We start from the raw sequence: 13,645 nt of genomic DNA on the forward strand, positions 1-13,645 counted from the left end.
CACTTCAACCAACATTCTGCTAACTATTGGGAGTAGGACTCCTCCTAGCTTCCATCAGTCCATTCAGTCAGTCAGCTGTGAGCTACAAGATACCCAGCTCAGCTGCACACTGGGAGTGTGTGCTCTCTTCACATAGGGGGTTGTTGTGTATGGAAATACAAAATTATCTGTGCAACTGGTGATTATCCTACCCATCACCGCCCCCCCCCCCCCCCGCCCGCCGCCCACTACTCAACTCTCCGTGAGGAAACCAAAGCACTCTCTAGAGTATTTTAATTTTGTGTCTGCTGCCTTTTTTTGAGGGGGGGGGGGGTAGAGTTTGGCGTTCGTTTCCCCGCAGCTTCTTGGCAGCTGCCACTACACTCGGGAATCCTGCCATCGACTGGACCAGACTTCGGTGAGGACTTAGTGCCGAAAGCTCCCCTCCGCTGACGGCTAAGATGCTTTGGGGAGCTGTCTTCATCTTGAGCTTTGCTCTGTGCAGAGGGTTGCCGGTCACCAACATCACCGGGGAAAATCCCAGGCCGGTGTCAGTCGTTTGGGAGGAAATGAAACGTGAAACTGAAGCCAGGGCATCGCCAACTGAAACCGAGAGACAGGACAGCATCCTGACAGAGGTAAAACCAGCACTTTTAGTGGCGGTTTGTTTGGCGGACAAAACTAAAACAATTGCAGCTATGTTTTAATAAGCGCTTGCATCTTCGACAAAGCAGCAGAGAAAGGAGCTGCTCGCTCTGTGCTGCTGGATTTCATTAGGAATTACATGATCTGTATTCGTTACATATTATTATTTCAGTCTAACAATAAACCTGCTCTTTGTGTGCAAACACATTTCTTAACTTTTAGTTTCCATTCGGCACCATTGCCATTTGCACCGGTTTTACTTGTAAATCTAATTCTAATGAGTGAAATTGAGACGGATCTGTGTTCAGGAGAAAGGCGAGCACCTCTTGCCCCTTGGAACCCTGACACCTCTTTTATTTGAATTCAAAGCTGCAAGATATTAATTTGCAAATTTCTGAGTTATCTGATTGTTGTGCAGGAACTTATAACTGCGGTTTTCCTATAAAGTTAACTCGATTTAGGATAGAGACTTGTATCTAAATGTTTTAGTGCCACAATGTAACATTACCAAAACACCGGGCACTCACTATTTAGACAGAGCCCTCTCTGCACGTTAACACACCCTGTCATGACCGCAGGTTTGCTGCTCTATAGTTAACATGTTTGGTATTCTCTTTCTCGCACACATTCTGACTTGCTCTTTGCTTGCCTCCAGTTGCTAGGGGATCATGACAAAGTGAAAGCCGTGTCCGAGGGCTCGGATTGCCGCTGTAAATGTGTGCTGACGCCCCTGGGCCGGGACGCCTGTCACCGGATTCAAGAAGGCACCGTCAGGCCGGACGATTCGTACACGGTGGAGACCATCAGCTCGGGACCCCACTGTAAGTGTACCTGCCTCGCCCCACCCTCGGCTCTCAACCCCTGCGATGGGCAAATCACACTGCAGAAGCTCCAGGAAGCGGGAAGCAACAGTTTCAAGGTTGGTTGCAAGGCTGAATATGTTGCATTGATGAGCAGCAGCCAATACAACTTGGGGTCCTGAGGGGTGTTTTCATGGAAAAGTATTTGGAAAACTTCGGGAGGGGGCGGGGCCAGAAAAAATACATTCATCATAGGCAAGCAAAGATCCATGTGAACATGCATACTTCATGGAAATGCAAGATTGGCAACTCTGATTGAATAAATTCATAGAGTCATAGAGAGATCTCAAAATGAGATCCTTCAGCCTATTGTGTTTGTGCAGCCCATCAAGCACCAATCTATTCTAATCCCACTTTCCAGCACTTGGTCTGTAGCCTTGTATGGTATGGCATTTCAAGTGCTCTTCATGGAGCCATCATCACCTCTAATCCCCCCACCATTACACCCAATGCACTCACATTCAGAGACCTCACACCGACAGTAAAGCAGATAGAATAGTTGAGGGGAAAACTGACCCAGGTAAGGGGAGGTGGGTATGCATGCATACAGAGTGTTTAATCTCCTAAAAGTGAGGTAGGGTCAGGATCTCCACATCCCCGCCTGCTTCCAGGTTTCACCGGGATGAAACTTAAATAGGAACCCCATTCAATCTGTCCAGAAATCAATTAAGACACTTAAAAAGATAATTAAAATAAATTTTCGATGACAGCTCTGGATTTCACAGTTGGGCATCTATTTTCCAACTGGTCAGCAACTTGCCGAGTGCCACTGAGGCCAGTGCATAGCAGGAAGAGCTTCTTCAGTGAAACTAATAGGCAAGGAAGGCTTTAGTTAGTGAAACCAAGATCTCCAGCTATTGCCAGGTGAGAGGCTGCTTTTCCATGCATTATTTTATCTCAGGGAGTACTACCATTGCTTGACAGCTGGTTGCCAACTTCTTGGCAGACACTTCAGCTATCTAGCATTTCACTCACTTTCAGCTGCATTTCCCTGCCACCCGCCCTCACCACAGCATGGGAGCAGCTTATGCAGCTCCATCTTCTAACTCTGCAGAGGGTCAGGAGGAGAAACAACACCATCACCAACAGCACACAAGGAGCAAGGCCAGACCTCCTTCTCCAGTGGTTTGATAAGGTGTCTGTCACTCTTGGGCCAAAACTTGCCCCTCTCCCCGAGATGTCCATCTCTCCCCAAGTTGTGTGTTCTCTTCATCTGCTAGGAGTGAAAACAGGTGTGAGTGCTTCTAAAGGCTTCTGAGGAGAGGATGGAACAACAATATTTATGAATCGTGACAGGCATGTGAGTGAGAGCAATAGGATGAGGTGAGAATGTTGGCTGCTGAGATGGAAATGTGAGGTGCCTGCATTGTGTGGAATGAGTGGAGCTGCAAGGTGTGTTGTCCTGAGGTGTGTTGTGCAGAAGAATGCTGTGCGTGGGTCTTGGCACCTCAAAGCCTTTCACATCTCTCGTCCTCCTGCGGTTCAGGATTCTCTTGTTATATGGTCTCAAAGTTGGATGACAATACTTCTGCGGCTAACTTCCTCAGCTATTTTTATCCATGCCTGCTTGGTTCGAGAAGTTTTCCTTTTCCCCCTGTCTTTGGACAGCTTACCTCACTGCAGCCCCCCTGATCCAGCAGCAGCAGCACCAGATAAGAGTGAGACCAGGTGGGGGCAGATTTCCTTGGTCTCCTCTCCATTCCTACTGCAGCCTCAAAAATACAAGTGCTGGTGAGCTATTAGAAACCATGTGTGGTCCATTTATCCTTCGTTGGACAGAATAAATACATTACCTCAACCACCCTCCCTGACAGGTTGGGAAAACCATATGTGAGATTATAATGCCGTGGCTCAGTGAAAGAGCCTGACTAAATTAGTCAAACAAGCTCCAGACCCGTAAATGGTCCCTCCGTTCTGGGAGGTGCTGAATCCAGAAAACTCCACTCTTTGTTTCTGATTGGATGATTCTTCATTGTCAATCAAATCACCTTTGCTTCCATAGTTGAGATTTCTATAACTAATAAACAAAAGTTCAAAGAAATCTTAGAATCATAGAAATGATAGAAGCCCTATAGTGCAAAAGGAGGCCATTCAGCCCATTGAATCTGCACCAACCACAATCCCACCCAAGCTCTATTCCCATAAACCCACGTATTTACCCTGCTAGTCCCCCTGACACTAAGGGGCAATTTAGCATGGCCAATCTACCTACCCACACATTTTTGGACCATGGGAGGAAACCGGAGCACCTTGAGGAAACCCACGCAGCCACGGGGAGAATGTGCAAACTCCTCACAGACAGTGACCCAAGCCGGGAATCGAACCCAAGTCCCTGCCGCCGTGAGGCAGCAGTGCTAACCACTGTGCCACCCGTAGAATCTCTACAGTGCAGATGGAGGCCATTCAGCCCATCAAGCCTGCACCGACAACGATCCCATCCAGGCCTTATTCCTGTAACCCCCTATATTTACCTTGCTAATCCCCCTGACACTAACGGATGATTTATCCTGGCCAATCTACCTAACTCGTACATCCTTGGATTGTGGGAGGAAACTGGAGCACCTGGAGGAAACTTAGGCAGACAGGGGGAGACCATGCAAACTCCACACAGTGACCCAAGGTGGGAATTGGACCCGGGTCGCTGGCGCTGTGAGGCAGTAGTGCTAACCATTGTGCCACCATGCCATCTTGTTAAAAAATCCCAGTTTTTAACATCCCTGAATGATTTTTTTCCTCAGGTTACTGCTTGCAGCACGGTCCTGGAAATTATTTGAACTCCAGGAGGCCCAGGTCAATCCTGAAAGGTTGGCATTCCTTGTAAACAACAAATGAAGTTTTGCCAATGCTTATTCACACATGGTGCCTGTTGAAGGTTTATTTACCCAGCCGCTTGCGCAGCTCAGTGCAATGAAGTTGGGTGCTCGAGATTAACTAGTACCTGTGTTATAGATAGAATATATGACCAAGGAGAAATAGCACACAACCAAGTTCCACTTGTGGCATTGAGCTCACAGATCACTATTACTCAGTTATTAGTTGCTGGTTCCTTTTGCCCAACTTGTTTGCTATTCTGCGGAATCTGATTTTAGAGTCTAGGTACCAGCTGTGGCTCAGTTGGTAGCACTTTTGGCTCTGAGTTCAAGTCCCACTCCACCATTTGAGTACAAAAGTCAAAGCCGACACTCCCATGCAGAACTGAGGGCGTGATGTGCTATCGGAGATCCAGTCCTTCAGATGAGACTTTAAACTGAGGCCCTTTCTTCCCTCTGAAGCGGATATAAAAGATCCCATGCCACTATTATTTCCAGTATCCTGGCCAAGATTTATCCCTCAATCATCAATTGAACAGACTACCTGGTCATTATCACATTGCTGTTTACAGGAGTTTGCAATGCACAAACAGATGCCATGTTTACTACATTATTACAGTGACTACTCTTCAAAAGTACTGAATTGGCTGTAAAGTGCTGTGCCAAGTCCCGTTGTCATGAAAGGCACTATATAAATACAAATTATTCTTTTATTATTTACTAGGTGCAAAAGCACTGATCTGATTCCATGTGACATCCCATTAATTTTACCCCTTACTGCATACAGTGAAGTTGTTTATGGAGGCTTGCAATTTCACATTAATATACCCTTGGTATTGACAATGTTGGCATTGGTATGGAGCTGATTAAAAATAATGAATTTGTTTGTTGCACTCTATAGTTATTCCATAGCACTGTATAATGTTACAAATAACCATGGTTGTCAGAACAACATGTTTTTATTCTACACAGCCTTAGGCTAGCGGAGACCAAGCTCAAGTTGTAGAAGTGACATTGTTGCCAATAGGGGACAAGTCCAGCTCCCAAAAACCATATAAATGTGGGTCTAGAACAGGGTTTAGCTGTGTGAATGGGGAAAATGTTTGTTTTTATACAGCAAAGTTCAACATACCTAAAGAAACATGAGAGGGGGGGAGGGGGGGGGGGGGAAGCTTCCACCCCCATTTTCTGTGGGCGAGAACAGCATTGGGTTCCCACCATGCAAGGACAGGATCCCCATCATAATACATTTAAATATAACCAACAGGTCTCCTCACTGTAACCTCCCCCACGCAGAAACCGCCCCCCCCCCGCACCCCCCCCCCCTTGCCCCCGCACCATCACTACCAACCTGTGTGTGATGTCACGCAGTGCAGTTTACAACAGGTTTTAAAAAATGGGTAACTGGCAAGCAGAACCCACCAGGGCCATACAGGTAGGCACAGCCTTTGCAGGGAAAGGGTCATGTCCGGGCAGTACTCTGGCATTGCCTCCTGTGTTTGGGGGGGGGGGCTTCCATGGTTACCTTTTATCGGAAAAAGTAGCAAATATAAAGGGGTGGTGATGCAACCTAGCAAAGTTGCCCTATTAAAGGAAAAGTGCATAGTATTGGGAAATTACCAAATTCAGGGAACAGCTATCTTTCATAAGGAAGCGTATTTTTAAATTCATTTACGGGATGTGGGCGTCACTGGCAAAACCAACATTTGTTGCCCATACCAGCTGCCCTTCAGAAGGTGTCAGTGAGCTGCCTATTTGAACCGCTGCAGTCTCTGAGGCGTTGGTACACCCAGTAAGAAGTCTAACAACACCAGATTAAAGTCCAACAGGTGTATTTGGTAGCAAAAGCCACTAGCTTTCGGAACAGGCTGTTCCTTCGTCAGGTGGGTGGAAGTTCTGATCACAAACAGGGCACAAAGACACAAACTCAATTTACATGGATAATGATTGGAATGTGAGTCTTTACAGGTAATCAAGTCTTAAAGGTACAGACAGTGTGAGTGGAGAGAGGGTTAAGCACAGGTTAAAGTGATGTGTATTGTCTCCAGACAGGACGGCTAGTGAGAATTTGCACATGCAGGCAAGTTGTGGGGGTTACAGATAGTATGACATGAACCCAATATCCCGTTTGAGGCCGTCCTCATGTGTGCGGAACCTGGCTATCAGTCTCTGCGTTGGTACACCCACAGTGCTGTTAGGGAGGGAGCTGCAGGATTTTGACCCTGCAACAGTGAAGGATTGGCGATATATTTTCAAGTCAGGATGGTGAGTGACTTGAAGGGGAACCTCCAGGTAGTGGTGTACCCAGGCACCTGCTACTCTCGTTCTTCCAGATGGTAGTGGTCATGGATTTGGAAGGTGCTGCCTAAGGAACCTTGATGAGTTCCTGCAATGCATCTTGTAGATGGTACACATGCTGCCACTGTTTGTCGGTTGGGGAAGGAGTGAATGTTTGTGGAAGGGGTTGCAATCAAGTGGGCTGCTTTGTCTTGGATGGTGTTGAGCATCTTGAGTATTTTTGGAACTGCACTCATCCAGGCAAGTGGAGTGTTTTCCTGACTTGTGTCTTGTAAATGGTAAACAGGCTTTGGGGAGTCAGGAAGTGAGTTATTCGCTGCAGGATTCCTAGCCTTTGACCTGCTCTAGTAGCCACAACATTGAAATGGCTAGTGAATTAACAGGGGGAGAATAACCTTATATAGAGGAAGTTACGAATGCAGAGGAAGTGAACACAAAGGGAAATTACCTAATAAAAGAGAAGTATATCTAACATAGGGGGTTACTGAACATGAGGGACAAGTGACTTTGCACAGGCAGAAAAGGTCATAACACATAAGGGCAAAGAAAAATTAAGGTTAGGAAAGGCTAGTTGATTCATTTAAGTCTGGCCCATCTGGATTTCAAGCAATTTACATAAACCATGAATCACATTCACCCTACCCTAACCCTTATTCCTGACCCAAACTCCACCTCAGAGAGGCACAGAAATGGAAAAGGAAACTCAAGGTCAGTTTAAAAGGGATAAAACTCTGAGGTGACCCCAATGACATGTCTCCTGATACCCATTTACCTTCAATATACGTTAATGGGCCACTCACAGGAATCTGTACACATGGAAACATAGACAATAGGAGCAGGAGTAGGCCATTCGAGCATTTATTATGATCATGGCTGATCATCCAACTCAGTACTCTGCATCTGCTTTCCCATCTCCCCCCACCCCCATATCCATTAATTCGTTTGGCCCCGAGAGTTAAATCTAACTCCTTCTTGAAAACATACAGGGGGTGATCTTACCAGAATGTGGCAGAATGCTGGTTCCAGCAAGAAAAAAGGTCTGAGGGGCTCACCCCACTGCCGCACCCCCGGAGTTGGAGCCGGCGCTTCTCCCACATCCCCTACCCCCTCTGCAACCGGCCATTGCTGGCATCCCTAGCTCCCACGTCTGCTCCCAGCCACCACCACATACAAATGAATCCCCCACCCCCAATGAGGATCCGTACTGGCACTGCCTGGTTGGCATGGTGCCAATCTGTGCCAGTGACATTGCAAGACCACTGCCTGGCCATGTCCCTCTCTCCTGGGGGCTACATTCACCTTTATGTCTGCAGAGGGATTCCCACAACAGGTTAGTGTGTTTGTGAACTTGTAAACCGCGCTGACATGACGACACATTAAAATGTATTTAAATTAGGTCCACGCCAATTGCGGAAATGAACCTGATTACATCGCCAGCAAGGGGCGGCAAATATCTGAAGTTGTGATCTCCCCAGCAAGATTCACAACTTCCGGCTTTCGCCAGATATTGAGCACCTGCCATTGATTCCACGGACGGCAAACACGGGCTCAAGATCCCACCCACAATATTTTGTCCTCAATTGCTTTCTGTGTAGAGAATTCCACAGGCTCACCAATCTCTGGGTGTAGAAATTTCTCCTAAACTCAGTCCGAAATGGTTTATCACATATACTCTGTGACCCCGTAGTTCTGGACTCCCCCACCATCGGGAACATCCTTCCTGCAAATACGCTGCCTAGTCCTGGTAGAATTTTATAGGTTTCTATGAGATCCCTCCCCTCTCATCCTTCTAAATTCGAGCGATTATAATCCCAACTGACTCAATCTCACCTCCTATGTCAGTTCTGCCATCCTAAGAATCAGTCTGGTAAACCTTTGCTGCACTCTCTCCATAGCAAGAACATCCTTCCTCAGACAAGGAGATCAAAATGGCACACAATATTGCAGATGTAGTCTCACTAAGACCTTGTATAACTACAGCAAGACATCCCTGCTCCTTTACTTGAATCCTCTCGCTATGAAGGCCAACATACCATTTGCCTTCTTCACTGCCTGCTGTACCTGAATCCTTACTTTCTGCAACTGGTGTACAAAGGCAGTCAGGTCTCGTTGCACACTCGCCTCTCTCTATAACCATTCAGGTAATAATCTGCCTCCTTGTTTTTGCTACCAAAGTGGATAACCTCACAATTATCCAAATTATACTGCATCTGCCATGCATTTCCCCACTCACTCAAATTGTCCAAATCACAATGAAGCATCTCTGCATCCTCCTCACAGCTCACCCTCCCACCCAGCTTTGTGTCATCTGCAAATATGGAGATATTACTTTTAGTTCCCTCATCTAATTAATATATATTGTAAATAGCACTGAGCCCCACTAGTCACTGCCTGCCACTTGGAAAAAGTCCTATTTATTCCTATTCTTTGTTCCCTGTTTACCAACCAATTTTCTATTCCTCTCAATACACTACCCCAATTTCATGTGCTTTAATTTTACACAGGGACCTTGTTGAAAGCCTTTTGAAAGTCCAAATAAATGACATCTACTGGCTCCCCCACATCAACTCTATTAGTTACCTCCTCGACGAATTCCAGTAGATTTGTCAAGCATGATTTTCATTTCGTAAATCCGTGCTGACTCTGTCCGATCCTGCTACTGTTTTCCAAGTGCTCTGCTATTAAATCTTTTATAACAGACTCTAGCATTTTCCCCAATACTGACGTTTGGCTGACTGGTTTATAATTCCCTGTTTCGTCTCTACCTCCCTTTTTAAATAATGGGGTTACATTAGCCAATCCATAGGAACTGTTCCAGAGTCTACAGAACCTTGGAGATGATAACCAATGCACCCTGCATAAGATATGTCTAGGCTGAAGTTGATATCCAACAGGATTGCAGGAACAGTCAAATATGACAGATCCACCATACAATATCTTACAGATACCTCACTGAGCATTAACATTAGGTGCAAGTGACATCATATCCCACATGTAAACACATTTGTTGAAGCTGGACAGTAGAATGCAGTGAGCCTGACACAACAACACTATCAGCTCTGAAAAATCAGCATTCAGAACAAAACTACGAGTTAGCATAATCATGCCACCATTGATTCACAAATCAAGAAAGGTTGGCAATGGTGAACAATCTTGCCAATTACTTCATTTGAGAGTTCAGTAAATCTCTCGCATCAATCTTAGAGCTGGAATATACATCATTTAAAATCCAAGATTTGGGTACATACTTGCATAGTTACCAGCTTCTTATTGAGACACAAGGTGAAAGTGCTCAAGGAAACAATGTCAGTTGATGTCCCCAGAGGCTCCTCATACTCCACAAGCTCGTCTGAAGCCATAATTTGTCCTACATGGTGGGTTGCAAGAATTGGGTTGCAAGAGCAGTTTCCCCAGAACTCTCAGTTTGCTTATTAAAGAAAGGACTGTGCAGTTTTAAACAGGATTGTATCCCCATGACAACATGTCATTCAAAATACTTTACTATTTATAAAGAGTAGCGGGTGCAATTATACATAATCTATGATGGTTGCCTCTGCTAAGTACAGCATCTTTGAAACCTTACGGTGTTAATAAACCCAAGTTTCATGTCCCACGACAGGAACAATGTATTGGCTAAAATGAGAAATTGCCTTTAATTTTTACATGATGAGTCTGGTAAAGTTTGCAAGATGAAGTGTTTAAGGGTCATAATCTGCTCCACAATGCTGTCCTAAAACAACTCTTCAAAATCTTTCTGAAAGAATGTCTATCAATTTCTTGGAGGAATAAAACATTGAGAAACAGGTTGATTGGAAAATGCTTGCTCCTGGTGTGTAATCCACATTCAAATCACATTCTTTTGTGCAATTCATTCCCAGAATTGTGATCTCAGGAATCACAATAGATTGATAATTTTTTTAAATATTAGGAGCTAAATATAACACTCTCCCTGGGGCTGATGAAAATCCAACTACTTTAACGGTCTAGTTTGTAAATATGCTGTCCTGTGTGGAACTGAAGTCCAAAGAATAAAGGTTGCAGGTAGGTGCTGAGTCAGCTGATCAACATAGGGACAATGAATATGAGCGCTTGTTGTCAGAGCACTCCTCAGCTGGGAAAGGAAACAAACTTGGTTGGGATGCCTGCTCCTTTTCACCACGTGATGATTTCTTATGGAGTGTACTGTGATGCCCATGTGGTCAAATAGCCCATTAACACTCAGTGTAACACAAGTCGCGTTACAAGTGGACTATATTTTCTATGACAATGTTTTTCATCAGAAGAGGAATGCCTGGAGGAAAAGGATATTTTAAAAGGTAAAAAAGAGCAAGTACAGTTTGTCAGCATATCATCAAGGAAGTGAGGAACTGGCCTTCAGAAATCATGGCCGAGTTGCATTTCATGTGTCGACTCCAATAAAAAAATCTGGAGTCCAGAAACAAGAACAAAGTTCAGCCAGCAAGATACATTATTGGAACTGTTAAAAGGCTGCTTCATTCTTTGGCATTGTTATATTTACTTGTGCTGTGACAGCAACATGAGCATTTCTTTTTTGTTGGAAACTTTTCAGTTGGACTCCAGACATTTTCCTTCGACTAGGGAATTTCCTTTTTGAGTTTGTTTCAGATGAAGGACGTCAACGATAGGAGAACCGGGTGTTTTCTTGTATTGGGAACCCAATTCTCTTCAGAAATGTAGAGGGCAGGTTGTGATTTTCTTCAAGATTATGGAGTGTTGTAAACCCTCGAGACAAACCTACTTGCATTGATTTTCAGAAGGCATTCGACCTCGAATGTGCTTCAATGCAAGGCTTCTTGAAGACTGGATCTTGAACTTTATTCAGCATGGTATCTCAGTCCGTGATAGGTAACGGGCTTTGGGAAATTACCTTTCTCAAAAAAAAAGGACTAGGCTGTGGTTGTCTGAAGTTATTTAACCTGGAAGACCAACTGGTGTTAACTGGCAACAAATTTGGGATTGACTTTTTCTTGTCCTTCATTTTGTTTGGCTCATGGGGATGGAGAGGAGAATAGAATGTGGCATTGGACATTGGAGTGAGTTAGCACACTGTTCTTACCATTCTGAGACCTAGCCTTCGATCCAATCCAGCTTTGATTGACTGAATGAACATCACATTTTCCTCTGCAAGTTTTCTGGGTCTTTGATCTGAAAATTAGTTTGGGGAAGTTTCAACCTGCAGCTTGCTCACAGCAGAAGTATCTGTTCAAAGCACCTGGAAAGGTGTTTGGTGTGACTGATGGAAAATGAAACACTCATGCAAAGGAAGATGCTCGTGATTGACAATTGACAAACTGCATTGATCACCACAAGACCTGGGAGTGGATGCTGATTCTCACTACTTAAAATGCAAAATTTCCTCATTTTCCTCTTATTTCCAACCTTGCTCCCACCACCACCACCGCCACCACCATCATAAGGGAAACTTGCTCTTTCAAACCTTTTTTAAAAACTGCAGCAATAATGATAGAAGACCATGCAGTGGTCTGCAGTGTCAGGACATATTAATGTGTGTGCTGAACATGCAGTTTCTTCAGAGCCAATCAAGCCAAGCTTAACTCCAAAGAGTAGACACAGGATGCTCAATGAAGAAGCAATCACCATTGAATTCAAGGACATTTAGGCCAGAACACCGTAAGAAAGATCCTGTGGACAATAAAATATTGTTCCAGTAGCCATTTGGAGTGAAACAGTAATTTCTGTCTGTAAGAGCCAAGAACAATAGTTTTATCAAGATTTCAGTAGAATAAAAAAGAGGCAACTGTAGCTATCATTTACCTGCTGGTAACTGTTGAAAGATTCATCCAGTAAATACACAGGTTCCAGCTGGGGTACAGAAAAGAAAGAAATTGGATTTATATACTATCTCAACTTGCTTCTCAGAAACAGTCCAAAGTGCTTCATATTCACTGAGTTACATTGTACACTTATTGTTAGGTTGGCAAAGAGGCCTGCCATTTTATTCATAGCAAAATCCCACAAACAGCAATGGGATGAACAACTGGCAGTTCTAATCTTGACAATGACACTTGAACCATAAACATTGGCCCAAGAACCAGAAGAATTCTCTTGTTCTTCTTCAAACAGGGCAATGGCGCCTTTATTTCCACCTGAATAGATAGATGGGGAGTGCCTTAAGATGATTGATGAATTTGAAATGCAATTATGATAGAAAATAAACAATTATATGACCCCATAATCTCCAATATTTTTATATGTCATTAAAGTCACAGAACCAAATTCTAGAACACTGAGGAGGAGGAGGGAAAGAGGGAAGGCAAACTGAACAAAATTGTCAATTTTACTCATCAAGATTCTGCGCCAAACAAAATGTTCCTGGAATTTAAACAACTGTTTTTAAACAGTGTTTCCATTATAGATAGAGATTACAGAATTTGAAATGGCCAATTCATTCATCAGTCCCTTCATGGACAAGACATAATTCATTCCATCACAGACCCCTCCCATCCCCATTTATCCCAGGAAAGGCCCTGAAAACGTTTACCTATTCCTCCTCCTTCTCCCACCCAAGTTAATCAAGCTTAGCTCGTAACATTGAGGCTTTATAGTTTCTCATTGACTAGTTCCCATTTTTGTTGTAATATTTGCATTATTTTAACAGCTCAAGATTTCCCTTATAACCCTCCACCCTATTCCTAATCCAATATTCACACAGTAATTTTTTAAAGATACCTTTGGTGACAGAGTATTAATAATCTCCTCAAGGAGCAGAGTCCACCTATCCCTTACCTTGTAAGGAAAAGTAATTCCTTCTATTTTGTCTTAATTGACTCTCTTTAATACTGGGCTTGTGTTCCCTAGATCTTTGCTCATGGTCCAAGTTTTAAAAAAAATGTCAGCCACTAAATTATCCATTTCTGGCAGCATTTTAAAATCTCAAATCACATCTCCTCACAATCCTTTTCAATGGAAACAAGTTTGGTTCTTTGAGTGTGTCCGCATCAGAATTCCAAATGCCGACTGACCCATCATTGGGATACTGCAGATCGAGGTGAGACCTGTGAACTGGCACGT

General features: G+C 44.1%; 1 protein-coding gene across 1 annotated transcript in view; it reads left to right on the forward strand.

Annotated features, from left to right (window-relative positions):
- The first annotated feature begins 319 nt into the window (after positions 1-319).
- Positions 320-13,645, forward strand: part of LOC144497177 (olfactomedin-like protein 2B) — a 56,021-nt gene continuing 42,695 nt past the window's right edge. The window contains exons 1-2 of the mRNA XM_078218010.1: positions 320-617; positions 1,280-1,543. Of these exons, the coding sequence (XP_078074136.1) occupies positions 441-617; positions 1,280-1,543 (441 nt within the window). The 5' untranslated portion in view covers positions 320-440. The remainder of the gene's footprint in view (positions 618-1,279; positions 1,544-13,645) is intronic.

Source organism: Mustelus asterias, chromosome 8 (assembly GCF_964213995.1).
Source record: "Mustelus asterias chromosome 8, sMusAst1.hap1.1, whole genome shotgun sequence".
Taxonomy (NCBI): domain Eukaryota; kingdom Metazoa; phylum Chordata; class Chondrichthyes; order Carcharhiniformes; family Triakidae; genus Mustelus; species Mustelus asterias.